The sequence below is a fragment of the Plasmodium coatneyi genome, chromosome 2 (assembly GCF_001680005.1).
Source record: "Plasmodium coatneyi strain Hackeri chromosome 2, complete sequence".
In the NCBI taxonomy this organism is placed as follows: domain Eukaryota; phylum Apicomplexa; class Aconoidasida; order Haemosporida; family Plasmodiidae; genus Plasmodium; species Plasmodium coatneyi.
Window position 1 is genome coordinate 272,404 of NC_033557.1, and position 27,129 is coordinate 299,532.

Here is a 27,129-nt window from a genome sequence, read left to right on the forward strand (position 1 = left end):
GGGTACCTATATGTACACATATATATATACATGTGTACATACACGCATGTGCATACACATGGTATTGCGATTTTCTTCCTTCTCTGTGTGCCAGGAAATGCCCACCAGAGGGGCTCCTCCATAAAGACATAACACAAATAATACGACAATAAAAATGACTAACGGGAGGTCTCTTTCCTTTCTGTAAACATACCTTTCCTTGGTGAAATTTCAAAATATGCACTTTTTAAAAAAATTAAAAAAAGTGTCAAGATGGGCACGAGCGCACGTTGTGAATGTTCTTACGCAAACGCCAAATGGGGCATTTTTTGCAAAAAAAAAAAAAAAATAAAATAACAATGGATGGATGAAACGGCAACGTTGCCAAATGGCCAACCGACGCAGTGGAACACGTGTCCACTTGTTACATACCATCTCCCTTCTGGATTCGCCCAGGTGGGGAAGCGCACCGCAAAGTTTCTACCCACGCGATGCTGCTCATTCGTTTGTCCATCTTTCCCTGCGAAGGGGCATTCTCTTACGCATTGTTCTGTTTAGTGCCGCTCTGCCGTTCTGCAGCATAACCTCTTCACCTCTTCCTCCTTAAGCCGTCATGTCGATGGTCGGGTAGATGGGCGAGGGAAGCGCCTCGATGATCCTGGAGATGTCCTCCGTGTTGTATTTGTAAAACGTCTGGTCGGATTTCTTAACGGCGGCAATTTCCACGTTGGAGGAAGACAGCTTATCCTCCATTACCTGCCTCAAAACGGTGAGCGCCAAAATTTCGGCTTCCTCAAAGGTCATATCTTTATTGTAATTTTCTTGTAATAACAATTCGGCGCCTTCTTGAGCAGACCCAATGGAAGCAGCTAAAAATCTCGTGTTCGTTCCAGACGGCTCCGTGTACCAAAGACAAGGACCATTCTTATCGACCCCTCCTATCAGTAACGCAACGCCAAATGGTCTGCTCATAATTTTTTTCCTTTTATTGTCAGACAAGTTGGAAAAATCTAATGCTAACTCGGATATTAATTCTACACAGGACTTTATGTTTATATTTTCATTGTATATGAACTTGTAGTGATTACACTCAACCCTTGCGTAGTCTATGAGTGTCCTTGCGTCGGCCATAAGTCCACTCATGGCACATCCTATGTGATCATCTATCGGAAGCAGCTTCTCCACTGAAGATTTTTCTATTAACGTGGAGGCGATTCTTCTTTCCGAGGCTAGGATTACTCCATCGTTTACACAGATACCCACTGCCGTGCTGCCCAACTGTCAAATGGGGGGAGGTGTACAAAATGAACAGCGTGAACTAGCACTAAGCGGAGCCGCAGACCGATTTGGCTGACCAACTGGGGGGTATCCCCTCAATCGGCTACACTCTACGTGCACATTTTTGGAAATTCTGCAAGTTAGGGCTACGCCCCTGGTGAATTCATCTTATATACCATCCCATCTCACTCTGTCCTTTTTTTTTTTTTTTTTTTTTTTTTTTCGCCTATCCACCTTTGCACCTACCTTTATAGCGCCCAGCGCGTACTCCACTTGAAAAAGTCTGCCTTCCGGCGAAAAGGTGTTTACTCCCCGGTCATACTCGCTCCTAAAGGTGAATGAAAATGTGAAAACGCACAGAGGTGAGCAGGGCAAACGTGTTACATAAGATGCGTATGCAAGTGTGTCACTCCATAATCATCGGACTTAAAGCTATGGAAAAGCCGGTACGCATTCATACAAGTGTATGTGTTGCCGTCCCGCTGGCTATCCCACCAATCGTGTGTTACCTGGTTGAGAACATTTTTTCGCTTCGAAGGGGAGGGCTATCAGATCAAGAAGTTGAGGCGGCAACGGTGGGATTCCTTTTGGCTGTATGTGCGAAGGGTGAACCCACTATTATAAGAAAGTTCGTGTTTACTAAGTTTCCGCTTGGTGACTCGTTTTCCTAGAGAACGCCTGTAAGTAGTTATTTCGTAAGCGTGTCAGCAGGCGAGATAAGGTATGCCTCCTCGTATCAGCCAATGGAAAAAATAACAAAGTGAAGGAACAATAAAGGGCTGCAGAGAAGTGATGTATCCATATATATGCGTACCTTCGCTTGAAGTTTTTTTTTTTTTTTTTTTTTTACAGTTTTATGTATGGCCTTTCTGACTGCGTAACGTTGTTTAGGCATAGCATATTATGCTTGTACGTTTGTGTTTCACCAGGTTCACCTTTTTTTTGCACCGCATATTACACCGCGCACGGTAATGCTGGTGGAGCCACACTTTGTGCATCCTTTGGGGAACTCAGCAGAAGAAACGGGAGCGAAATAGGGGTGAAATATGGAGGTAAGTAAAAAACCATATAGGAAAATTGCACCACATTGACGCAAAACAGGGGGAGAGCTGCACTCTCGCAATTTTTGTTCCGCCACGTGTAAACAAGTTTGTTCATTGTGTGACGTAATTGGGTTGTAATTCTTCGCGACGAGGGCTGTTCTGGAATCGCTTCAAGTTTACCCTTTTTGATGAACTTGTTCTTGCACCCATAGGAGGTACTCCCCACCCACACACAGTATACCATTTTGAGGAGGATCTCTTCTCATGCCCGCACCTCTACTGGTTAATCGCAGGGCGCTTCTACGCATTGGTTGGTTCCCGTACGACAGTGCCCCTTTCGAAGCATCTCCTGCGTGGCATTAAGGAAAGTCCACCCATTCGGTTACTAGTACATTTACTTCCTCGCTAAAGGTGCTCCCCCACTGGTGAACAAAAAACAGAACATACATATTGGTCACTCCATTTTTTTTACGTAAACAAAAGATGGTGCCTAGACGTACTGCTAAACCTACGCGGAAAAAACATGAACAGCTGTTGTTGTTCCTCCTCTGCCCCAGTTAATAATGAACACGCAAATGAATCCCATGCAAAACATAAAAGTGCTAGACCTTTATAGTGGAATAGGGGGGCTACACTACAGCATGCTACAGGCCTTAATAAATTGCGTCCACCAGAGGGCAGAAAAAGGCACCCTCAAAGGGGAAACTGCAAAAGAGAATCTTCCCAACTGTGCCAACCTCTTCAATGACGCATTTCGGTTCATATCGATAGATCTTAACTACCTAGCGAATCAAACACACTACCACAACTTTGAGGAAAATTCAATCTACCTAAAGGAAAAAAAATATATCGACAAATTTTTTAAAGCATGTCAAGGAGAGGGGCGCAACCATGGGGGAACGACCCCCGAAGGTGCGCACAACGGAGGAAGGAACAACATGAAAGAGGTTCCCTTCGTGGAGGATAAAAATTACATCCTTCAAACGGATATAAACAACCTGGACGAAAACTTTCTCGATTACCACAAATTCTTTATTCTGCTAATATCGAACCCTTGTCAGCCGTACACCAGACAGAACAAGAATTTCCAGCAGATCAATTTGGATGAGTTGTTCAGGAAGTACGCCTACACCGCAGCAGAGGAATCCCCTCTGGGGGAAAAAAAAGAAAAGCAAAAAGGAAGTTCTCCCTCCCCTTTAGACAAATCCGATCATATGAATAATTTGTTCACCCAAAAGTGTAACGATGTGGGAGACACCCCCTTCAAATGGACAAATGAAGAAAGCGATTACGATAAAGTATTGGGGGAAAAAACCCAAGGACAAGACCACTTCCACGTGGATAAGCTAAACCTAGACGAAGCCTTAAGCACGCTGCAAATCGAAAAGGACGAACGGTCAAGAAGTTTCATCCACATTTGCAATTTGCTGAAAAAGGTAAAGGAAGAAAATTTGCCAAAATATATTTTTATCGAGAATGTCAGAAATTTTGAATTGTCCACTTCCTTTTTTTATTTCATAAATTCAGTTAAGAAGAATTATAATTTCCAGACGTACCTTTTGTCCCCCCTGCAGTATGGCATACCGAATGAGCGTCTTCGTTTTTATTGCATATGTAGGAGGAAGGACAAGTTGGCAGATCTTACATCGTGGGAAAAAATCCCCACTGGTGGGACAACCCCACAGTACAGCAATTCGCTTATGCCAGCCAAGTGCATCATCCCCGCATTTGAAAACAACCCCAATTTTAGGCCTTCCCCAAAATACTCTTTTTACACCCCCAGTTTGGTCACATTCCTGGACCATAATGAAAAGTACCCAATAGAATGCAACACAAGTGAAGAAATAAACTTAACTAATGACACATTGGAGGAACACCAAGTTCCGAACAGTACCTTGGAAAAATGCTCATCCTTTTGTTTTGACATGATCGATATAAACCGAAATGGAAATGTGTGCTGCTTCGATGGGGGTCGTTACTATGTCGACAAGAATGAAGCCATAAAGGAACTCCCAAATGAGAGAAACTTGAAGGACATAATCAACTGGAACAGTTTGCATTCCATGTGCTTCACGTCTAACTATGGGAGGTATATTAACGGATCCGGCTCGGTTCTCTACTTCTCCAGGGGTAGAGAAACGGGATGTGGACATGCAGAGAGTGAGCATATGAAAAAATCCCACATGGAAAATCACCCCTCACGCGACGGCTCCTGCAGGGATGACTTCCCCCACGAGGGTCACATGAGCGAACAACCCAACCAGGATAAACTTCACCACGGAGAAATAATCAAACAAATGAGCATATATAAAAACAGAGTGCGGTACTTTACCCCCGTAGAGATATGCAGACTGATGGGTTATAAAATGCACACCAGCAGGGCTAATACAGACGGCGGCGAAAACAAAAAAAACAGAGTCGGAAATATCTACTGGAATATGGACCACATTAACCATATGTGCGCCTACACATGTAATGTGCACTACTGTGCTAATAGCCATAGCAACACTTGTTTGTTCAATGAAGGGCTCCATTTGGAAGAGAATCCGGTGAGAGGATCACCAAATGATGCAGTGGGTGGTGGTGGCCAATCTCCCCATGGAAAATCCCAAGACGAACGGACAGCACCCTGCTCTTGTCACGAATTTAAATTTCCACCATTTTTGACAAACAGGCAAAAGTACAAATTGGTTGGCAATTCCGTCAATGTCATTGTGATATCTTTAATTTTTCAAGCCCACGACATTTTCGGGGAGTTCCTCAAAGGAGGGACCCTTCCCAGCTAAATTGGCCATCCGACATGTGCGCCCCTCTTTTTTAATTATTTTTTTTTTGTTCTGAATTAGTCGTTAGAGGATGGAAATTTCGCCATCTTCACCGAATAGATGAACCACATGAACTGAACGACCATTCCTCGTTTGTGAAATTTTATTTGAAGAAAAGGGAGAGAGATTCCCTCTTTCCCACGCTGTTGTTCCTGTGTGTGTAACACCCACTTGCGCATGAACAACATGATGCATTCACCGTTACAATTTGCTCTATTTGAATATGGGCAACACCTTTTCAACATTTGTCCGATACATTTTTTTCGTATTTTGCATTTTTTATGGCCATTCACTCTTGAAAGGATTTTTTTTTTTTAAAACCTTTTTAAGTCCTGTGTGATGGTATTTCACGTAGTAATGTTTTTATTTTTTTCTCCGCCCGGGGGAAATTTTTAAAAGACGCGAGGCAAGTACGTACATACATGTTGTATGTGCATGGTGTGCCCTTTTTTAAGTCTGCAAAAATACCCGTGATAGTTTACAAAGTAACCAACCTGGCGACGTGGTTTCTCCCCTAAAATGCGTCCTCTTTGGACCTCTACAATATCAGCGCCATTCCAAAAAAGTGGAAAAAAAAAAATTGTTCGACCTTTTCCAAAGGGAGTAAAATGAAAAAAAAAAGGTGTAGGAAAAGAAAGCGCGCGAGAGAAAATTTTTTTTTTTTTTTTTTTTTCCCTTTTGACATGTGTCCGATTTTTTCCTTTTCACCTTTTTGTGATTCGTAAAATTAACTTGCAACGAGTAGCGAAGCTGCAAATAAAAATGACACAATGGGATCACGTTTTAACTCCTTCGCCGCAACATCAGCAATAATTTTTGTTCATATACCGTTCGAATATTGCGTGTATATATATTTATTTTCATGCGCACCCTGCGATTGTATAAGTGTATATCTCCATTTTTTACGTTTTTTTTTTCCTCCTTTTTAAACCGACTATGACGCGATAAACACGTGTCACACTTTTGAGTTCGCAAATCTTTAATTTTTTTCTTTTTTTCAGCGAAGCGGCTAAGCAACGTACAATCCGTGCAGCTGTTGAGAGTTTTCGTCCCTTCTCTGCAAACATGGGGAATTATACCCCTCATTTGATATATGAATAAATTAATTTCCTTTTTTTATGTAAAATTAGCCAAATTTTTAAACCCATTATGAACCTTATTTGACCAATTTGCGCAACCAGCAGCCTTATGCAAAAATTTGCATAGGCGTTGTGGTTTTACTGAAATATATTTTTTTTTTTGTTTCTAACCACTGTCAAGATGAAGTTATTCCACCTTGTAAAAAGTTTAAACATTCCAAGGAGAAACGTTTTGGAAAAATTGTGTAAATGTGACAAGACAAGTAGGGGGTTTAAAGTGCTGTCAAATGTATGCTCCTATGGGGGCAGCACAAACGAACATACGTTGTGCGATAGTGGGGGGTGGTGCGTTCGGAGGAGGTTCCATAGCAGCCGGGGGGACAACCTCGAAGGATGCGACTCAGTGGGGAAGAAAAATGGGGAACCATCAGCAGATAACCACAGTGAGAGCCCCCCCCTCCACGTGGACGACGTTGCAAACGAGCGCGACAGAAAAAAAATCAACAGGTTTTACCTAGACAGCCAAGCAACCACCATGATAGACCCCAGAGTGCTGGACAAAATGATGCCATACATGACATACATATATGGAAACGCGCACTCACGTAACCATTTCTTCGGATGGGAATCCGAAAAGGCAGTCGAAGATGCAAGGAAAAACATCCTCCATTTAATAAACGGAAAAAATAATAAAGAAATTATCTTCACCTCCGGTGCAACAGAAAGTAATAACTTAGCACTTATAGGAATATGCACTTACTATAACAAAAGAGATAGCAAAAAAAACCACATAATTACGTCTCAAATTGAGCATAAGTGCATCCTCCAGACGTGTCGATATTTACAAACGAAGGGATTTGAAGTGACTTATTTGAAACCTGAACCCAATGGAATTGTAAAATTAGAAGATATCGAAAAAAACATAAAAGAGAATACCATAATGGCGTCCTTCATTCATGTAAATAACGAAATTGGAGTCGTACAAGACATTGAAAATATAGGTCTTTTGTGTAAAGAAAAAAATGTAATTTTCCACACGGATGCATCCCAAGCGGTAGGTAAAATTCCCATCGATGTGCAAAAAATGAACATTGATTTATTGTCCATGTCAGGTCATAAATTATATGGACCCAAAGGAGTCGGAGCATTATATATAAAAAGGAAAAAGCCGAACATAAGACTAAATGCGTTAATACACGGAGGGGGACAAGAAAGGGGACTACGCTCTGGAACTTTACCAACCCATTTAATTGTTGGCTTAGGAGAAGCAGCAAATTTAGGATCCATCGAAATGAACCGTGACCATAAAAAAATGAAGTTCTTTTTTGACTATGTAAAAAATCACCTCATGCAAAATTTAGATTATATCGTCTTCAATGGATGCCAAACGAACAGATATTTTGGAAACATGAATGTGTCCTTTTTATTTGTGGAGGGTGAAAGTTTGTTAATGTCTTTGAACGAAATAGCTCTCAGTTCGGGTTCTGCTTGCACATCTAGCACGTTAGAACCCAGTTACGTATTACGATCCATAGGAATATCAGAAGACATTGCACACACATCCATAAGAATTGGGTTTAATAGATTCACCACCTTTTTCGAAGTGCAGCAGCTCTGCGAAAATTTGGTTAAGTCTGTCAAGAGACTGCGTAGCATCTCTCCGTTGTACGAAATGGAGATGGAGAAAAAGTCCTCCGGTGATACGCCTCATTTTGTGTGGACCTAAAAGTGGGGATGGCTTGGTACAGAAGGTGCATACGAAGAAGAGATATTCCCACACGTATGATCAGCTTCTACCCATTTGGCGAGCATCTTTATGCAGGGGGAGTGTAAGAAGAGGTGCACAGAAGAGCGAGAAGGAACGGACAGAAAAAAAAAATAACCATTTCATATGTACACTTTTCCAACGCGCGTGCTAGCCTAACTAAACGAGTTTTAAAAATATATTAACGTGTTTCTAGCGCGTTGACAGGGTAGCACCTCCCCAGGATTAAAACCATATGATCACTTCATTTCCATCCCCCCTATCGCACTTACAATGGGAGGTGCACTTTTTGTATCGCTGAGTCAAACTGTGACTGTCTAACATTCAATGAGAAGAATCCACTTTTAAAAAATGTTTATTTTTTTGTGTATTACCCTAGTTTGTCTTTTTGCGCCCCTCCGTAGCGTTGTGCGGCGTGAGGTGGCGAAACGTGGAATTTTTTTTTTCTCTTTTTTTTTTTTTTGTTTCATTTCGTATGACCCCTTCTTCACACAAGTTTCTTGCCAATGGGGGAGACCACCTTTTAAGGGAAGCACACTTTTATGCGTCCATTTACGACGCGCTCCTTTAACGAATGCACTGCTTCGTTGAGTTTTTCATGTCGCTTTTTCAACTTAAACACTGCTTTGTCAATAAATTTGTTTCCTCTCCGATGGTATGTGTAAACTTTGCAAACTGCGAACACAACGGGGTAACCACGCAGGGGAGGCGTTACAATGCTACCCCAGCTGTAGCTCCCCGATGGACGTTTCTCCCAACAGATGAATGAACCTTTTCGATGGCGCCGGAATGCTTTATCTTGTTCTGCTCTGCATCCCCCCGCTTCGACCTCGCCTTTTTCAAATTTCACAAACTCGTATTTTGTCGACTCAAAGGAAGAAGGCATATAACAAGCTTCCGCCGAAAACGGCCCCGTTTTCCCGTTACGGTGTTCCTCGATCTCGGCAAGCCACTAAATAGGAACACATGCATAGTAACACAAAGGCGCAAAAAAAAAAAAAAAAAAAAAAAAATTGCAACATTTTGTACATATCATTTTGAGCAAATTTTTCGCATCAGGGTACACTTGTTACACTTCGCGGGTTTCAAATTAGTTCGAGGGCGCGAACTCACCATTTTGTTGTAAGGCCGGTTATCCACTTTAACCAGTTTTCTCCTCTCATTTTGGGGAAAGTTAAAGAACACTTGGCCTATTTCACGTGTCGAGCTAAAGGGGAACCACACATACACATATATATTGGTACTGCCCTTCGCCAGGGACACACCTGCACATGTATACTTTACACAATTTTGAGACCTACTTGAAACCCCGCTTACGTGTTAATCCGGCTGCACCTTTTTTTTTTTCCCCCAGTATAACAAAAATGAGGGGTTGTTAGAAGAGGCGTGCTTGTACGATTTGACCTCGGGGAGATCGCTGCAAGTAGGTTGTCGGGAAGGCTAAATGTGCAGGGGCTACTGTACGTGTGTGCAGTTGCGTGTTATCGCGCTGCGGCGTTTCACACACGGAGGCGCTTTCCCACTGCCCCCACATAATCGCCCACGCCCAGCACAATGACAAGAGCGGCAGCGCCCCAGTAGATCGAACCGCACATGAGCAAAGAAGTTCGTCTGAGCGTTCAGGTGTATGCACACATCTACCTTACCTACACAGACACACAACACGTACGTAAGCACCTACGCACGGGCGTACACGTGTGAGCGTGCATGTTGTATGAGCGCGCCCGGGGAAAAATGAAAAAGGCATTTCTCCTCCTTGTGCTCCTGTCGACAATAAATTTCAGACGCTACACAAATTACAACGTTAGAGTGAAGCTGAAAAACTTCTCCAACAAAATTTACATGTCCAGTAGAGTGCAGTTAAAATCGACAAAATTGCAACACAGAAAGAGACCCAAAAAGAGGAAAAAATCAGAAATTTATCGAACGCCTGTTTTGTATCACCCGAATCAGAAGGACTACTTTAACCTCCAGAGCGAGTACACCTGCTTGCCCGATGAGCAAGTGCTGGAGCTGCTCTCGAAGGATAAACTGAACTTGCTCATCGGGGCAATTAGAAGGAAGGACAACCAGGAGATCGACAAAATTTTGTACAAGGATGTGAATAATATATATTTGGATAGCAGGTACGTCTACTACGATGAGGAACATGACAATGATGAGAACGAGGATGACGATGCAAATAACGATGGTGAAGACCACACCATGAAGGCCAACAACGGAAAGAGGGATGACCTCTTCAAAGCTGGTTCAACTGATAAGAAAAAATGTGCCCCAAGAAAGGACGATGACGACCATGATAAAGATTCAGAAGAAAAAAAATTTGTTGACTTAAACAATATTTATTTTTATTTCAAAAAAGTGAACATCACAAACATAAATAAGGACAACATAAATGACGACATATATAGGGAGCTAGTGGAGTTAAAAAAAATGTCCCTCGAAAAAGGAGACCAAATAGGCATCAACATGTACCGATATTTCCTAAACATAATTACAAATGTCGACAGAATGAAATACATCGATGATTTTTATTTGGTAAATTATATAAATAATATTTGGATAACAAAAAATGTGCACAAATATTTTTATTTTTTAAATTCACTTTTTGACAGAATGAAAAAAATTACCTACAAATTGCTTCAGCTGAATTATAAAGTTGATAAAATTGGACATGAGGAGGAACTCAACAAAATGAAGTACTTTGAGCGACATGAACTCTTCAGTAAGGTTATTAAAAAAACCAAGTTCGTTCCCAACTATGTGCGTAAACACAGCTATGCGTACTCCACCGATATCATGAATCTTTACCAGTATGACATAAACACCAATTCGTATGTCAACAGGTTTGAGAGCACCTATAGGGAGGTTTGCGTCAATGACTTTATTGACAACTCCAGGAGGAAAAAGTTAAACATTTGCTACGACGCAACGCGGTTCGACCCCTTTTACAGCTACGCCAGGGGGTATGGCAGGGACAACGAGATGAAGAAGATCATGGGACTCACCTACGGGGTGACCCACATTCCTGGCAGCACTACAGGAGATGTTACTGACGTTGTTACTGGCGGCGTTACTGACGGCGTTACTGGCTGCCTTCCTGACAGTGCTACCCCCCGCAGTGACGACGAAAGCAGCACTGCCAAGCCGAAGAAAGCGAAGAGGAGCCACGCCAAAAAGGACATCAGCCAGGCAGTGCTGGAAAAAGACACCCCTGGAGAGGAAAACGTGAAACACCATACCGATGAACAAACACCCAATGAAGGAGTTAAAGAAGCCTCACAGAATCACAACAGGGGCGACGCATTACTTGAAAGGATAAAGAAGGACCCCAATTTAAAGTACGAATTTTTGGAAAAGATAAGCGAAAAAATGTGCAGCGAATTCGTAAACATGGGCGTCCTGGATAGCGAAAGCAAAAAAGTCGATCTTAACAAAATCGAAGACATAAAAAATGATCAGGACAACATTTTGTACAAAAAGGTGTACGCCATGCGTGACTACTTCTACACCATCATGTATGATAATTATAAACCGAATCTGGATATCTACGAATTGGAAACCTTCATAGATGCAGAGTATAGAACCTACTCGTACAAGAAAGACCTCAATGTGCTTTTCAGAAATTGGGTTCTGAATGAGAACAAGGAATTACCAACTGTGCACTTTTCGAAGAAGGATGTGGAACTGGCTAAGTTAAGATACTTGTCCAAGAGGAAAAGAAAAGTGCTGGAGTTTAATCAGCAATTTTTTGAGCGCCACGGGGAGGGTAAGAAGAGGTACTTCCCCGTCGAGGAGCACTTAACGTCGGAAGTGGGTGCAACTGGTGGGTCTGAAGAAGGGGCATCTTCGGGCAAGCCTCTAACCGAACAGTTGGGAGGTGAGTCAGGCAAAGCGGCAAACGCTACGGATAACGGTCCCAGTAACGATCCTGGTATCGGTCCAGATGACCCCCCACCGACCCCGCCAGACAACCGAAACGACGCAGGCCAGAATAAAACCACGAACAAATCAGTGAGCTGCCTCATAAAGTGGAACGTACGCAGCGAAAACGACACGAGGAAAATAAACAACGACCAGGATGAAGCAGACTTAAGTGACGAAGACGACAATGATGAAAATGACGACAGTCATGACCAGGACGAAGCATTCGACTTTGACAAATACAATTTAAAAACCAACGACTTGGAGACCTACGGATTTTGTGACGACAATTTAAACGATAACGATAGCGACAACGGAGAACCCTCCTTCGGAGACATGAATTTTGCTAAGCTGGTCATTTATGATGACAACTACGACCAGGGAGAGTTCGTCGAAACGCTCACCAGTTTGATAAGCACCTGTGATTATAAGAGGGCGTACTCCATTTACAACACGTTGAAGACCAAAGGGAAGGTCGATACATTGTACTTCAAAAGTTACGACAATGCGGAAAATGTCGCCTTCCTGATGCGCCAGTCGAAGCAAAGGATTGTTGCCGACGTGGAGTTTCTTTAGCGGTTCGGCGATATCGTTGCGGGGGGCAGAGTAACCCAGCAGGAAAGCTCATCCGGCTAATTCATCGGTCTATCTCATTGGACTATATATTGCGGCCACCCCAACCGTGGACGTCTTCCAAAAAATTTGCAGTCAAAAATATTCCCCGAGGGTTATCAGATTGGCCCGCTTTTTTTTTTTTTACGTATTTTGAGAAAACAAAACGATGAAGTTTTCCAGCGGGACACATACTAAATGTGTTCCTCGCATGGGGTTATTTTTATCACAATTCGGGTAACGGGTTTTTCCCCCCTATATGTTTCACCTTTTGCCCATTTAATTTTTTTTTTTTTTTTTTTTTGTAAAACGTGCAACCTTTTGAAACTCCCCCGTTTTAAATGGCCTCTTACCGCCTTTCCCCGCGTGCAACTATACCACGTGAAATACATTTTCCTCCCAAAAGGAAACCATCCCCCTGTGCACAATTCCATGCCCTAACAAATAGCTCCATCCCGTTCAAGAAAAAAAGGTGAATACATGAGCGGTGGAATAAAATACGCACCTCATGCTGGTTATCACCCTACTGCTAATCCTCCTTATTGGTGAAAAATAAACACGCGTGGGGAAAATTTCCTCCGTGCAAGTGATCATTAGGTGTCGATTTAGCGAGTCCCGCCCGCTTCACAGTTGTAATGAAAGTGGAATAAAAAAGGAACTCACATTTAACAAGGAGCGTTTCAATTTAACCGAACTGAGTAAAACGAACGACAAAACGGTGAAATATTTTTTCCTTAACATTTGGCGAAACGTTTTAAGAAAGAGAAGTGACCCAAACGGAAACGTACTCCCTGCTTTGCTACATGAGGTGTAGTGTTCTTGGCTAGGGGGTACACCTTTGAAAAGGCGACCCCCCCCGTTTGACCGTTTGACCGTTTGACCGTTTCACCATGGGGGGAGTGGACGCCTTCGTGCAGGAGTACATAAACAGCAACATCGCCAAGATTGAAGACGTGGAAATCCACGTGGAAAAAATGAACCGAGAAATAATGGAGCTCGATAAAACCATCAGCGAAAAAGTGGAGAACCACATCCTCAGCCAAAATGAGTATGACCAAAAATTAAGACACATAAAAGAAAAAATGAAAATAATTAATAGGCAAATGGAACAAGTGGATAAAAAAACAGAAGAAAGTGAAGAAATCCTGGTAAAGCTATGTAAAGATATAAAAAAATTAGACATAGGAAAAAAAAACGTAACAGAAACGATTATTATAATGAAAAGAATTGTTATGGTTATCACTGCTATAAGTGGCTTAAAAAAAAAGGCCCTTAAAAGGGAGTACAGTGGATGTATTCCCCTTATCTCCGTTATCAAAGAAATGCTCATACACATTTCCGACTTGAGGACAAACGAAAAATTAAAAACACTATACAAGGATGCCAATATCCTTTTTGATGACGTAAAGCATCAGATAAGGGAAGACATCGATTTGGTGTACGACCCCGATGTGCACATAGAGAAGAACCTCATCATCGTGAATGAGGAAAACCACCCCGAAGGAGAAAAAATGTCCATCAATCTGTTCGATGCATGCAATTGTTTATATCACTTGGATGAAAAATTCGTTTCCAATGTAGTTAAAAAGTTTTCCAACTTTTTTCTCGAAAAATACATTATCATTTTTGAGAATCAAGCAAATAACTTGGAAGGGATCGATAGACGCATGGCATGGTTGAAGCGTGCACTAAATACGTATGAACATGTCTATGCTCATATTTTCCCTCCTGTTTATAATATGCCTTACCATATTGTCTGCAAATTCTGCTCCATCACCAAAAAACACATTGTTAAAATTATGTCTTCCTCTATCGACCAGATGAACCCCGTTTCGCTGATCCAGACTGTCATTAAGGTGATTAATTTTGAAAATTTCTTATCCAAAAGTGTGACCTATTTTACTGAAAAGAGGATCACCTCGCATGACGCGTACTCTTCTTTGGACTTTCCCTTCCCAGAGTTGATAATGCAGAGGGACGATCCTTCCCACGAGGAAGAAGATCGCAGAAAAGATCAAATGGACAACACCAAAGAGGAGGGGGATCCCTTCTTTAGCACTGCCCATGATGATACTAATTCCCATTCACCGCAAAACTTCAAGGGAGTCATGTCATGCGCGTTCGACAGCTACCTGTGCAGCTGGCTAAAATATGAAGAGAAAAAAATTCTCCAAAAATTTGAAAACATAATAAACGAAGAAAATAAAGAGGACCTCCTCGACGGAGATGGGCATAGTGAATGCAAATTGTCCTCCTCAGAAAGGGACCCCCTCCTTGATGTTAACAAAATTTTAAAAAAAAAGGAAAACAACACCCCCAAAATGGACCCCGAAATGGTGGAAGAAAAACACACCGTGTACAAATCAGCGTACAAAATGTTCTACCTCTACAAAAGCTACATAAACATGATTCTTCAATTTAGCGACTGCCAAACGTTGTACGATTTTGTGACTTTCTTTAAAACCCTGTTATTAAAATATAGTGAAGAGTTAAACAAAAGAATTGTAAAAGAAGTGAAGGAGGAAAACAAAAAACAGCACTTCAAATTACTGTCCATCATAATCAATACAAGTTATTACGTAGAGCAAACAATGAATGAAGCGTTCGAAAATCTTGTCAAAGTTATTGACCCAATTTATAAGGACAAAATTTGCTTCAAAGAAGAGGAACAACAATTTTTACAAATAAAAACAAAATGTATAAAGGGAATTATCGTCTTTGTAGAGAAGAAAATAAATTCCATCATTTCGAATAAAGAAATTGCAAACCTATTTGACCCACATGATGTCCAGGAGAAGACTCCTTACATAACTAATATGGATCTATTTCTGCGTGAATATTTTTCCTTTTTTAAAAAAATTTTTAATGAGACCTACTTGATTTATTTACTCGAAAAAACGACCACACTGATCATTCAGCAGTTTTATCATACCATTTTTTCGTTTCAGTTCATGACAAATGTGACTGCCCAGCAGCTACTTCTGGACTGCCACGAGATGGAAAAAATTTTGTTCCAAACGGCCGCTCTGTTGAATGCGAAAAAGGGGGAACAGCACACCCACGCTGCGCCACACGGAACAGACACACAGACGCAGGCATTCGCATTAGCATCCGCAGCGTCAGACGACGAATGCATCATTCCTCAGACATACTTCAATTACGTAAAAAACCAAACGAAAAAAATAGAATTTCTAATAAAAATATTTATCTCTAACATTTACGATATGAATTCCTTCAACATGCTGCTCACCGAAAATAACAACATTTGCACCATCGAGGAGATTGAGAAGATCCTGTCCCTGAAGGAGGACGGCACGGGGGCGAAGGCCCCCCCGAGAGAACCCAGCCAAAACAAGAACTATGTGCACGACATTAAGGAGCGAGGCATAAAAGCCGCAGAGGAGGTCAAGTTCTTCTTCAACAAGATTACGAGTATGTAGGGGGTGGTGACACCGTTGAAGCATTTTTTGGGAAGTGTCTTCCCTTTTAGTCGCAAAATTCGGTAAGCCACATCGACGCTTGCGTTTCGCGCATTTTGCGTGCCCATTTGTTAATACTGGACCCAGTTCATTTCGCACTGGCTCTGTTTCGCCGGAACGGGGGACACCTCCTTGCGTGCAGCGCTGGTTAACATTTTTTCGTTTTTTTTTTTTTTTTCTAACCTCCATGGGTGGAAAATGAAAGTTTGAATTGGAGAGACAAATGGGAATTGGACACGTGTACGTTTTTTCATGGTGCACTTTCTTGGTTGGAGTAAAAAAAAGTCACACGTGGAGAGGGTAGAAATGCAAATGATACAAAGGCGGATGGAAAAAAGTGAAAGAAGGGATGCATGCACGGCGAACTGCAGGGCTACGCGGCCAACGATTGCGCGGACCCCTCACGAGTTGAAGGACATCCCGTTCGGCGTCCTCTTCCCGTCGACGTGGAAAATTTTCCCAAAGTTCCTTATCCTCTGGGATTTTTGCTCCGTGTCGCTTTTCAGTTGCATGTACCGCTTTCCAATGTTGTAGTCGCCCCCACCGTACTTTTTCAGAAATTGGGAAATGTCATAACTACTGATAGCGAATGACTTTAGCAAATCGATGAGGCACAAAATTTCCTTATCGTTTACATCGCCATGAAATTCCTTTATGAGGATGCCATTCTCCGGTTGAAGCATAAAGGCATGAGCATCGTGGTCAATAATAACAACTCGGTCAAGATTCCTACCCAGTCTCTTCAAATCTTTCACGTAATGTCCTCTCTTCCTGGAGCATTGATCTCTGTGTAAGCATCCAATTGCAGGTATGCCCCACTTGGAAATGACTTCCTGTGCAACTGGGAAATTATCTTCTGACCAAATAACAATTTCATAAAAGCTGGACAACTCTTTAAAGAACATATCTGCATAGGGTCTCTTCAATACTCTCCATCCACTTTTCCTATCATACTCTAACTTAGCTATTACATAATTCAGGTCAATAACTAGCGTTGGTAAATTTTCTGGATAATTCAAATCCTTGAAGTCGGGTAATAATGGCTCATTACTCAGTGGAAAATATTTATCAATCAACTCCTGTAATATATCGTTGTATTTATTTTCTAGCACTTCCGTTTTATTTTTTACTATTTTTAAAAATTCCTCCATGCTTATGTCATTTTCAATGCAGTACAAATATACCTGTCCAAATGGCATTAGCAGCAGACTCAGCAGGAGATACATCTTGATCATTTTTTCCCTTTGTTTTTTGTGCATATATATTTGCCTTAGAGACTGCTTTTCCTCATTTCCGTTTGGAGGAGCGTTTCCACTTTCGCTAGAACCATTGGATGTGTTACCAGTGCGCGTCACTGTGGAGTGACTTCCACTTTCATGGTTTCCCCCATTTGGGGCTTCCCCTTCCATTCTGTTCACCTTCGCATTATCCCCTTTGGAATGCCCACCAGAAGTACCTTCTGAGGAGGTCCCAAAGAATCTCCTCGTGGAGTATCCCCTACTAACACCACTGTACAGGTTGCCAACTCGGTTGGAAAAGCAACTCCTTTGAAATGGAATCAACCTCGTAACACTACTTGCTATGCTTACACATTTCTCTTCATTGTTGTGGCCAAACTTATCTTCTTCTCCTTCCTTACGCCACTTTTGATATTCTAAATGGGAGGACATCCGTCCCCTGGTTTCTTGAAACGGAAGGTCCTTCATCATACTTCCGTCCCAAATGGGTGGGAAAAACAAACCTGCACAAGTTAAATTGCTACTTGGACACAGCGACAGGTCTTTCCTATGACCCTTCACTTCTGTTAGTTTGCTCAGTTTGGCTACATTGGGGGTCCCTTTCCTTTTTTTATAACCTGTTTGAGCAACGCCTGCATTGTTTTCACAGAACATCCCCCTTACCAGATCATGGATTAATTTCCTCTCATTCTTCCTCACATTTTTTAAACATAATGAGGCGATCATTTTATGGAACTTCCTCTAAGCATTATCTTGCCCAGGAAGTTTGAACATGACACACGGGGGGTTGGCGGAGGGAAATGTGCAAATAATGGGTGAATACACAGCTGGAGGGGTAACGCGAAATGGTCCTAATGGAGGGCATACGTTTGTATATGCCTACTCATCAGGTTTACTAGGATGTCTCCTCTCCCGTTTGCACTTCACGCAGGGGGTAATTGCTTCTCTCTCAGGGGGAGTGCGTACCCATTGGTTGAAACTCTCGGTCCAGGATCGGCCTCCACCAGTTCTTGCTCATACAACGGATTGGGAAAGCTATCCTTTTCCCCGAACGGGGGCGTACGCCCTTTGCACGCTTTCGTACAGAGACCTACCAGTGCATGGGTTGGGGAAGCATTTTTCAATGAACTTCCTCCTCCCTATGATTCTCCCAGGAGATGATCAGCGAAATGAAAAAAAAAAAAAATCCAACGCTCATGTTGTAGAAGTCGCGATGGATACAAACTGTTCAATATAGAAAATATTCGGAAAAAAAAAATTAAAAAAAAAAAAAAAAAAATTGGAACAACGCACTGGTGAGCAATTCCTGCTGTCATAAGCGTTCCTCTTTCCAGTTTGTTAAAACTAATGGCGCAACAAAAATATGCTCCACATGAGGTTACAAACGTGTAAGTTGCTCCCACTGCCTACTAACACGTGCGTAACGCCAATTATGAAACGACACAGCGCTCACACAAGGCTAGAAAGGGTGCCCCCGAGCGCTGTTGCGCATGTAGGGGGCGCCTCCTTGCCTACTCATATGAACGTATATAATATGCCTAACGAACAAGTTGGTTCACCTTCAGTTGGCGACCAACAATTTCTGGCGTAAGCCTGCCTCACTTTTAAACCTGTGCAATACGCATAAGCATGTGCAAAAGGATGGGTGCGATATGGGAGAAATAATTTTTTTTTTCTCCCACCATTGGAAATGTCCCAACTTGGGAGGATACAAAGTGGGCAAACAATTCCTGCATGGAGTTTTTTTTTTTTTTTTTCTATTTTTTCCTGTTTTGATGGAATTTTCGGCGTATCCGTGCGGGCTAGCCTAACTTCCACCTTTTCAGTTCTTTCCTAGCGGTATTCTGCGTTGAAACGTTGGTGGGGGGAACGAACACACATGTATACACGTACACAGGCATTTATATGTGCCTGTGCAACCCTCTTGCCGTTACCCCCCCCATGAACACAACAACTCTGACAAGACGAACGCAACGACGCACAGAAAATGAAGAGCATACAAAGCTCCCTTTGCGATATATACCGACACACACCAAGGATCATTCAGCTCATAGATATTTTCCTCGCTTTCACCTTTTCCGCGTTAATTATTTTGTCCTTGTATGCTTACGCTTACTCCTTTTTCGGCGAACGGATTTCAGTTGCCGCGATTTTTACGGCCATTGGAAATTTGACCTTTTTGGTGGCCCTCCGGGAGCAGGTAGCCTTAAGTCGTGCAGAGTGGCAGAAAAGTGGCAAATAGTGAGGCCCTTTGACCCTGACGCTAATCCAACTACACGGCTATGTGCACACCCCAATTCGTTCCATGTTGGCAAAGCCCGTCCCTCTGCTCCACACATAATCTCATTCGCACTTCCCCCTTTTATTTTTCTGCCATGACGAAGCTCACGAACAAGAGCCTGTTTAATCTCAAAAGGGAGAAAGTCATTTTCGATTTTGTTATGTGCACCCTAGTACTGTACATTGGTAAGGGATCTCATTCATCGCTTCACTTATCAACCCGTTCGGTGTTTTTTTTTTACCCCTTTGGTTGTCACTACTCATTAGATTGTGCTAATTGGTTCGCGCTTCCCTACCTTTCCAACTTACAGGCGTATTCAGCTACATGCACTTAAATTAGGAAGCAGCCACAGGATTGCAATGCACACTAGGTATAGGTAAGGGAAGACAGTACCCCCGCTTCGATACTTTTACCTAAACCAGTCAGGACAGACAACGCAGGAATGTACAAACAAATGACGTGAAAAAAACAGTTGGATGTATAGCAACACATGCACGGGGATGCATCTATATTTTGCCTTTTTGCTGACGAATAAAAAATTCCTGCCGAATGAGGAATTACCTTCTCGGCTTCACCCTGTTCCTGTTCATCTCGACATGCCAAAGTTACATCCCCCAATGGGGGAAAAACCAAAGTGTAAGTGCGCCCATGCGATACAGACAACATAGACGCCAAGGCATCCCCCCACGTGCAGTCCGAAGTTATATGAAAAGGCTCAGAAACGCCTCAGTCGAAATTGACATAGAAAACAGGAAAGATTTATCAAAGCTTGAAATTATAAAAATGTTTTTAAAAGGGGTAAAGGACTGTAAAAATGTCGAACGTTTAAGGGAGATGGCCAAGGGACACGTGCCTCCAAGCACGAAGCGAAAACTGATGAAGCAAAGACGAATGGCTAACCTACGAGCTCACGTTAAAAACTGCAGAATAAGGAAACAGGAGGAAGTTCCCCCGGAAAAGAACATCCTCAATTTTCCCAAAAATCAGATCAAGAATATAAATGCCGCCGTCCTGTACTTTAGGCATTATTTCGAGAAGTACGAGGAGAATACGAATTGAAATTGGGGGCGCGGTGCTCTGTTAATGACCATCCAACTTTTCTCTCCATTTTTTATGTGTGCTATTGTTACGTTGCAGGTATGTGCATTCCTTTATAGGTGATTTTTCCAAACCATCGAGGGAGCACCAAATTGTGTGCGCTCATTTTTTTTTTCGTCCATTCAAATCGAGACAGATGGGTAATCGGACAACCCTTGTCCTGTCAATTTTGCCCCCTCCGAGGGGATACTTGCAATTGGTCCATCCGTCAAAGTGGCATATAACATACGCATGTGTTACTCCCTCTCCCATTTCGTTAAGCAAATGGTACGTTGAACCGTTGGAGCGAAAAGCGGACATCGCGGTGAAGAACTCATGGAAGCGCTGAAAATGCAGCAACTATATTGGGGGACATACAAAACAACCCCTGTAGGTACACGCGTACGAACATTGGGCATTACTGTCCCCGCTTGGGTAACACCAAACAAGTTCAAACAAAAAAAAAAAAAAGGTACGGAAAAGCGGTGGAGAAAATAAAAAGGCAACCTTGCATCGCTGGAGTATTCACCCTAATCAGCCATTCAAGTAATGCTTCTTATAATTGGCATTAATGCTGTTAATGACGTCCCCCGTTTCCTTCTTAATTTGGGTGTAAATTTTATATTCCTTCTCCACGGGATATATATCCCTGTACGTTTTGACACACCTGTTGTTATTTTGAACGAATTTTTTTTGATATTCGAAGAGTATGTTTTTATAATGCCTTTTTTTTAGCAGCAGACTTTTTAGCTTCACCAGATCTTTGTAAATATATTTGTATTTTTTTTCCAAGTGACTTATGTCTTTACTGTCATCCACGTCGAGCAAAATCTTCTTAATGTTCTGGTCGTTTATTAAATTGGAGAAGCTTCCCAAATTTTTGTATTCCCCGTTGGAGGAGCTCCCCACGGTTTTGTATTCCGCGTTGGAGGAGCTTCCCAAGTTTTTGTACTCCGAACTGTCCGTGGGCCTACTCTCGAAGCTTTTAATCTCGTCATGCGAGTTGTAATTGGCTTAGGCAAAAGGGGGGGGAAACGAATGTATGCGATGCGGGCGTAGCGTGTGCGTATGTGTAGGTGAGCAGGTTATTGTGTAACTATGAACGGGCATGCCCCCGTATAAGGGAACGGACATACCCACGTTAATACGTAGGCATGCGCTCCAACACAGGGTTGCCGCACTGCAACTGCACGCCCGCTCTACGCATTCGCTTTTCTTTTCTTACTGCTTCTTTCAATGTCGTAGTCCCTGCTTAGAGAGCAGCTTTTTCTAGACTTGCCATCGAACGAGCCGACGGACACTCCCCCCCCTACGAGGGTACACTTCAAGTTCTGGTAATACGAATAAATGGGTCTCAACGTTTCCTTGTAAATCTTGTTTGGGATAAATTTAAAATGGCTATAAAATAACTTATCATAAAGTTTTAAAATTTCTTTGATTTTTTTTTTCTCATTTAATAGATCCTCATTGGGTAACATTCTGGGGGTTAAGAAATAGTCCACGTCTTTTTCCAAAACTTTCGTGCATATGGACAGGTACACAGTTCCATATGAATCCATGGTAAAGTTTTTCTCCTTCGATTCCTCCTTTTTTATCTCCTGAATGATGGAGTTTATGCTCTTACTGGAGTAGTCTTCCCGGGGAACCGACTCCCCCTTCGTGCAGTTATCCCCCTTGTACGAATCAGTCAATTTGGATACGTTTGACATTTTTTCCTTCCTTCTATTTGATAGATAACCTTGGGGGGTTACGTCTTCCTCTTTAGTGCTTAGACGCTGCACGGGGAGGTCTTTCATGTCGCTCTTGTATTGGGGGTACTCCTCCTCTTTTTCTTCTTCCTTACATTTTCTGCTCTGCGAAGAATTAACCGCGCTTGTATCGAGACTGTCATAATCACTGCGATTGTTTCTACCCCCGCTGAGTTCGTTCACCCTGTCATGGAATTTGTATTCCTCCTGCTTATCATTATGGTCTTCGCTATGGTTGTCCTCTTCCCTTTTTCCGTCCTCCCTTCTTTGCAATAACAAGAGGGGCTGCTTCATCTTGTGCTCTTTTTTCTCGCTCATTTGATCTCTACATTTTTGTAGATAAAAGTTTTTCTTTTCATCTTCGTTTTGGTTCCTTATCTTTTGCAGTGACCACACGGGGGCTTCTCCTCCCCCCTGCGGGTCTTCTCTATGGTAATTCATCCCGTCCCTGCTGCCACCTTTATTGTGCACGTCCTCCCTTTCCGCTATGCAGTCATAGAAGAGATTCTCCTCTAAAGCATTTCTTCCTAGGAGGGCGTGTTCGTTCTCTGACTGTGTTTTGGTTTTCGCCCTGGTGTATCCTTTGTTTAAGAGGACATCGTCATCTTCACCCCGGGAGTTGCCCTCCTCATGCATGGCTTCTCCCTCCTCTCCTCCACTGAGCAAATTCATATACAAACTATTGCTATTGTAGAAAATTTCCTCATCGTCATTTTCATCATTCAAGCTAGAAATGCTCCTGTCCATTTTGCCCAGTTTTTTCAGTGGGAAGTTGGGGGAGCTGACCCCCTTGTAGAAGTTTTTTAACCTCTTTATTTCCTCATTTAAGTTGGTTCGTTTGTTTCCTTCCGCTTTAGTTCCCCCATCTTCATGCTCTCTTAAAAAGGGGAACCACTCTTGCACACACTGCTCTAGGATGCATGTTATCATTTCATTTTGTGGACTCAGATTGATGTGTCCATAACTGCCGCTTAAATTTTGCGAAGATGTGCTCAACATGGATGACTTTCCGGGACTGTTAAAGATACTACCTGAGTAGTTGTACGTGTCATAGGAGTTTTTCATTCTTCCTACACATGTTAATATATTTTTCCCTTGTTACACACTTTTTTCTGCACAGTTTTTTTCTTTCTCTTTTTTTTTTTGTGTGCACTCGAATTGTCTACCGCGGGGTTGTGCTGATTTGGGGGGTGTATTTTTTTTTTTATTTTCCCCTCTTCCCTTGTACCATTCAAATCTGCATACATTGCCGAGGAACTCCCCCTCTTTTTTAAAAACGGTGACCGTTCGCACCAGCCTTCTCTATACATGCGCGTAAAAAGGATAAACGCTGCGGTTACACTGGCGGAGGGACCGTGCGGTCTTTCCTCACCACAGTTGAGCCTATCGGGAGGGAAACATGCATACCATGGCAGAAGAATTGTCAACACACTTCTGGTGGAAGTGCAGCGTGACTACGGCTTGGTATGACTACTTTTGCGTGGAAACTTTTTTTTTTCCACAAGGCAAATTTCCTTTTCCCAATCAGGTGAACTCATTACACGTGCTTCGGTTCGGCGTTGCGTTTTGGAATATTTCTACACACGAGCCTGGGGGGAAGCGTGGACCATTTGAAGAAGATGAAAAGAGGAGCATAAATTGCCAAAAGGGAGTAGGCATCTTCAAGCACACATGCGTGCGTTGACAGCGAGGGTGTATCTTTACAACTCACGTGCACTGTGAGAAAACACTTTTGCGTTTCCACTCCCTACTCCCTACGCAAGTCTGCCCAAGCGAGGTGAAATATTTTTGTTCTCCAAATTAATTACAGGCTAAGCGCGTTTGACGCCCTTGCATGTACTTCACGGTTTTCACCAGCTCGTAAGCGAAAATTTAAACCTTTTAAAAAATAATTTAATCGAATGAAGAAAGAAAAATATGCATGTATATTTGGGGACGGACGTACAGGAATGTTTTCGCAGGAGTGCTCACGATAATGATCAAACTGGTCTCTGCCGTACGACTCACTTTTTTCACCCCTGAGAATTTACCAATGGTAAAGCGCTGTGAAGACTGCGAAAAAATGAGCACAAAGTTTGCAGCAAGTGGCACATTGGGGAGTATCACAAAAATATACCATTCGAAAATTTTCACTCCCATTGGTTCACCCTTTGTTTCCCCGTTTCCGTTCCACTTTCGCCAATGAACAGGCATATAGGAGATCGCCCAGGCAGGGGGGTACTCAACGTAGACTGAAAAATGCACAAAATTAGGTTTCTCCCTTTTAGCCCATGCGAAATTGAGGAGAATTATCCACAGGCCCCCATTTATTTGGTAATTTCTCTTCTGTCCAAAAGGAAAACAAAGCTATTTCACAAAATGTGTAAAAAGGCGTATCCCTGCAAGACAGCTGATAATAAATATAGATGAAAAGACCACGCGGGTTGATCCATTCGGACTGATTGGAATTGTGTCGAATGAGCGAAATAAAAACACAAATGGGGGGTTGGACATATTCAGTGTATGTATAGCAGTGTCTCATATTACATGCTATTTATTTTTTTTTTTTTTTTTGACTTCCTTAAGAGGAAAAGGGAACAGATGCAAAAACGCTTTTTTTTATTTACCCCTTTGTTGTGCTAGCAGATTTTACGCAGCGTGTCCTGCGGGGAACAATCACGTAGCCACTCTGGGAAAGAACAAAAATGAATAATTCGGTTGTGCATATGATTGCAATTTCGTCTCAGACGTACTGACTGCGAAATAAAAAAAGGCACATTGGATTCACCACCTTCCCTGTCCATACACAGAGGAAGGACAACAATTTGCCATCTCCACTTCTTTCACCAAACCTTTAGAACAGTTAACAAATTGGCATAGAAAATGATTGCGTGTTGGAGTGGGACCAAATGAATTCGAACAGACGAACAATTTTGCGTATGCACATGGAGGGCCATAAATAAGATCGATTGGACAAATAAAAAGTAGGACACTCCTCTCTCTTGTTTTATCCCTTCCAGTTTATGGCCACAAAAGTGCGGCAAAAAATTTTCTCCTTTTTTATGTATTGTCCAAGAAGTGTAGTCCTGTCGTTGCGCCACCTATAATTTTTTCTTTTTTCCTTTTTAATCTGCGCATTTATTTTGCATTTTTTTTTTGTGTTCACCGTGTGCGGAACTTCGGTACTTAAGCAGAGGTACCCGTATGTCCCCACCCATTCATTATCGCCTACTGTGGCAGAGTATAGCTCCTCAAAAATGTGTACGCAAATGGTGGGACGAAATGAGAATACGTTTTGAAGAAAAAATTGAAAAAAAAAAAAAAAGCTATCGAGGGAGGATCATATTTTATATGAATTCAATTTTACGTTACTTCAATTGGTCTAGTTTTTTTCCTTTTGCCTGATTTTCCCGTGTACTTCCTCCGTATGCGCTTAGCCATTTCCATCGTCCTTGCCGGTTATTGCGTAGTTGGTCAGTGTTACGTGTGCCTTTTTTTCCTACCTCCTTTCGACCATTTCGCCACCTTTTTGGGAAGTTTTTCCAATTAGTGCCAATTTCGCGCGCCCCCTCGACCCAAAGCAAAAGTGTACAAAAATTTCCCTGCATTTTTCTCCTTCGACTTTTCTCCTTTTCCAGCTTGGCGCTTTCCCTAGCCCGCTAACCACCCTCCGTATTATCGTCTTCCCCACATGTACTAAAGCGCGGTGGGCATAAAGCAGTGCTCATTTTTTGAGGGAAAACAGGAGGCATGCATACGTACATAATTGTAATGACCTGTACGTGACTTGTACACTATTGCACATAATTGTACACAATTATTATAAACTTGTTTTCGCGGGGTTTCCGCATCGGTTGACAGGTCCTCACACCCTCCAAGTGTATCTCATGCCCCTTCCCTGGGCACATCCTTGGTATGCATACTTTCCTCGCGTGTACGCAATATCACGTGTGGCACATGCAAAATGGAATTGCATACAAATCTACATAAAAACAATTTCCTACTGCACGTATGATGTATTTTTTTTTTTCCCCCCTTTAACATGTTAGCATAAAATGCATTCTTTTTATTTATTTTTTTTTTTCATTTTCCTATTAATTTATTTATCCTTTTTTTTTAATTGAGCTAATTTGAGATTGGAAATATCCCCTATTAATTTTCATTTATTGACCTGCGTACGTATAAGCATATGCGTTTTAAGTACACGCTTTGTACAGTCAGGTGAAGTTCACTGCGTGCCCGCACGTACTGAACCATATAGCAAGCATGCTTACGTACGTACATGCTTATATAATACGTATGAACGCGTGTACTTCGCATTTGTAATATATGCAGTTTTTCATTTTTTTCTTTTTTCTGCTTCTTATCATCTTTTCATAATTTTCTCGTTTTAGTTGTAAATTGGGAGTGGACTCGTCGAGAGATAAAAAAAAAAAAAAAAAAAAAAAAACCCACTCATGAGGTCCACTATAGTTACCAAAATATATACAGACGTTTTATTCTTGCCACTTTTTTTTTTTTTTTTTTTTTTTTGCTACTTCGCTAGTGGAGGGTGTATCCCACGTGTGCAGTTTCCGCGGAGTTAGACCTAAGCACACCCTTCGCAGTGGTGGTAGCACCCCTGAGGGAACTGCGTCTTGTGTCGAATTAGAGCACAAGGCAGGCGAACAGCAACCCATCTAAACAGCGTCGTTAGAGGAGGCTGTTCTGCGTGTGTCCTCAAAGCGGAACTTTTCATTTGTGAGTTGTGTGCCCCCTTGGCAAATTGTTCATTTCGATAGAGTGAAGGTCAAGTCCAGACGGGTGTGCGCCCCCACGGAGG

The 27,129-nt window shown here is 42.2% G+C and overlaps 8 protein-coding genes across 8 annotated transcripts; 5 read left to right on the forward strand and 3 right to left on the reverse strand.

Annotated features, from left to right (window-relative positions):
- Positions 1 to 582: 582 nt before the first annotated feature.
- Positions 583 to 1,910, reverse strand: PCOAH_00002760 (Proteasome subunit alpha type; the record flags this gene model as incomplete). The annotated part of the gene is made up of 3 exons (XM_020057091.1): positions 583 to 1,257; positions 1,504 to 1,585; positions 1,767 to 1,910. The coding sequence occupies 3 exons, from the start codon at positions 1,778 to 1,780 to the stop codon at positions 583 to 585; spliced, it is 771 nt and encodes a 256-aa protein (XP_019912654.1).
- A 974-nt stretch (positions 1,911 to 2,884) lies between these two features.
- PCOAH_00002770 (DNA (Cytosine-5)-methyltransferase-like protein 2) lies at positions 2,885 to 5,086 on the forward strand (the record flags this gene model as incomplete). The annotated part of the gene is made up of 1 exon (XM_020057092.1): positions 2,885 to 5,086. The coding sequence occupies one exon, from the start codon at positions 2,885 to 2,887 to the stop codon at positions 5,084 to 5,086; it is 2,202 nt and encodes a 733-aa protein (XP_019912635.1).
- A 1,299-nt stretch (positions 5,087 to 6,385) lies between these two features.
- PCOAH_00002780 (Cysteine desulfurase) lies at positions 6,386 to 7,930 on the forward strand (the record flags this gene model as incomplete). The annotated part of the gene is made up of 1 exon (XM_020057093.1): positions 6,386 to 7,930. One exon carries the CDS (start codon positions 6,386 to 6,388, stop codon positions 7,928 to 7,930), a length of 1,545 nt encoding a protein of 514 aa, XP_019912614.1.
- A 1,773-nt stretch (positions 7,931 to 9,703) lies between these two features.
- Positions 9,704 to 12,469, forward strand: PCOAH_00002790 (Uncharacterized protein; the record flags this gene model as incomplete). The annotated part of the gene is made up of 1 exon (XM_020057094.1): positions 9,704 to 12,469. The coding sequence occupies one exon, from the start codon at positions 9,704 to 9,706 to the stop codon at positions 12,467 to 12,469; it is 2,766 nt and encodes a 921-aa protein (XP_019912765.1).
- Positions 12,470 to 13,395: 926 nt separating this feature from the next.
- Positions 13,396 to 15,945, forward strand: PCOAH_00002800 (Vps53-like protein; the record flags this gene model as incomplete). The annotated part of the gene is made up of 1 exon (XM_020057095.1): positions 13,396 to 15,945. One exon carries the CDS (start codon positions 13,396 to 13,398, stop codon positions 15,943 to 15,945), a length of 2,550 nt encoding a protein of 849 aa, XP_019912752.1.
- A 440-nt stretch (positions 15,946 to 16,385) lies between these two features.
- Positions 16,386 to 17,948, reverse strand: PCOAH_00002810 (Uncharacterized protein; the record flags this gene model as incomplete). Its single annotated transcript, XM_020057096.1, has 1 exon — positions 16,386 to 17,948. The coding sequence occupies one exon, from the start codon at positions 17,946 to 17,948 to the stop codon at positions 16,386 to 16,388; it is 1,563 nt and encodes a 520-aa protein (XP_019912773.1).
- A 1,261-nt stretch (positions 17,949 to 19,209) lies between these two features.
- Positions 19,210 to 20,562, forward strand: PCOAH_00002820 (Dolichyl-diphosphooligosaccharide--protein glycosyltransferase subunit OST2; the record flags this gene model as incomplete). The annotated part of the gene is made up of 3 exons (XM_020057097.1): positions 19,210 to 19,422; positions 19,607 to 19,688; positions 20,198 to 20,562. 3 exons carry the CDS (start codon positions 19,210 to 19,212, stop codon positions 20,560 to 20,562), a joined length of 660 nt encoding a protein of 219 aa, XP_019912711.1.
- A 552-nt stretch (positions 20,563 to 21,114) lies between these two features.
- On the reverse strand, positions 21,115 to 23,393 carry PCOAH_00002830 (Uncharacterized protein; the record flags this gene model as incomplete). The annotated part of the gene is made up of 2 exons (XM_020057098.1): positions 21,115 to 21,593; positions 21,806 to 23,393. The coding sequence occupies 2 exons, from the start codon at positions 23,391 to 23,393 to the stop codon at positions 21,115 to 21,117; spliced, it is 2,067 nt and encodes a 688-aa protein (XP_019912732.1).
- Between the last annotated feature and the right edge of the window lie 3,736 nt (positions 23,394 to 27,129).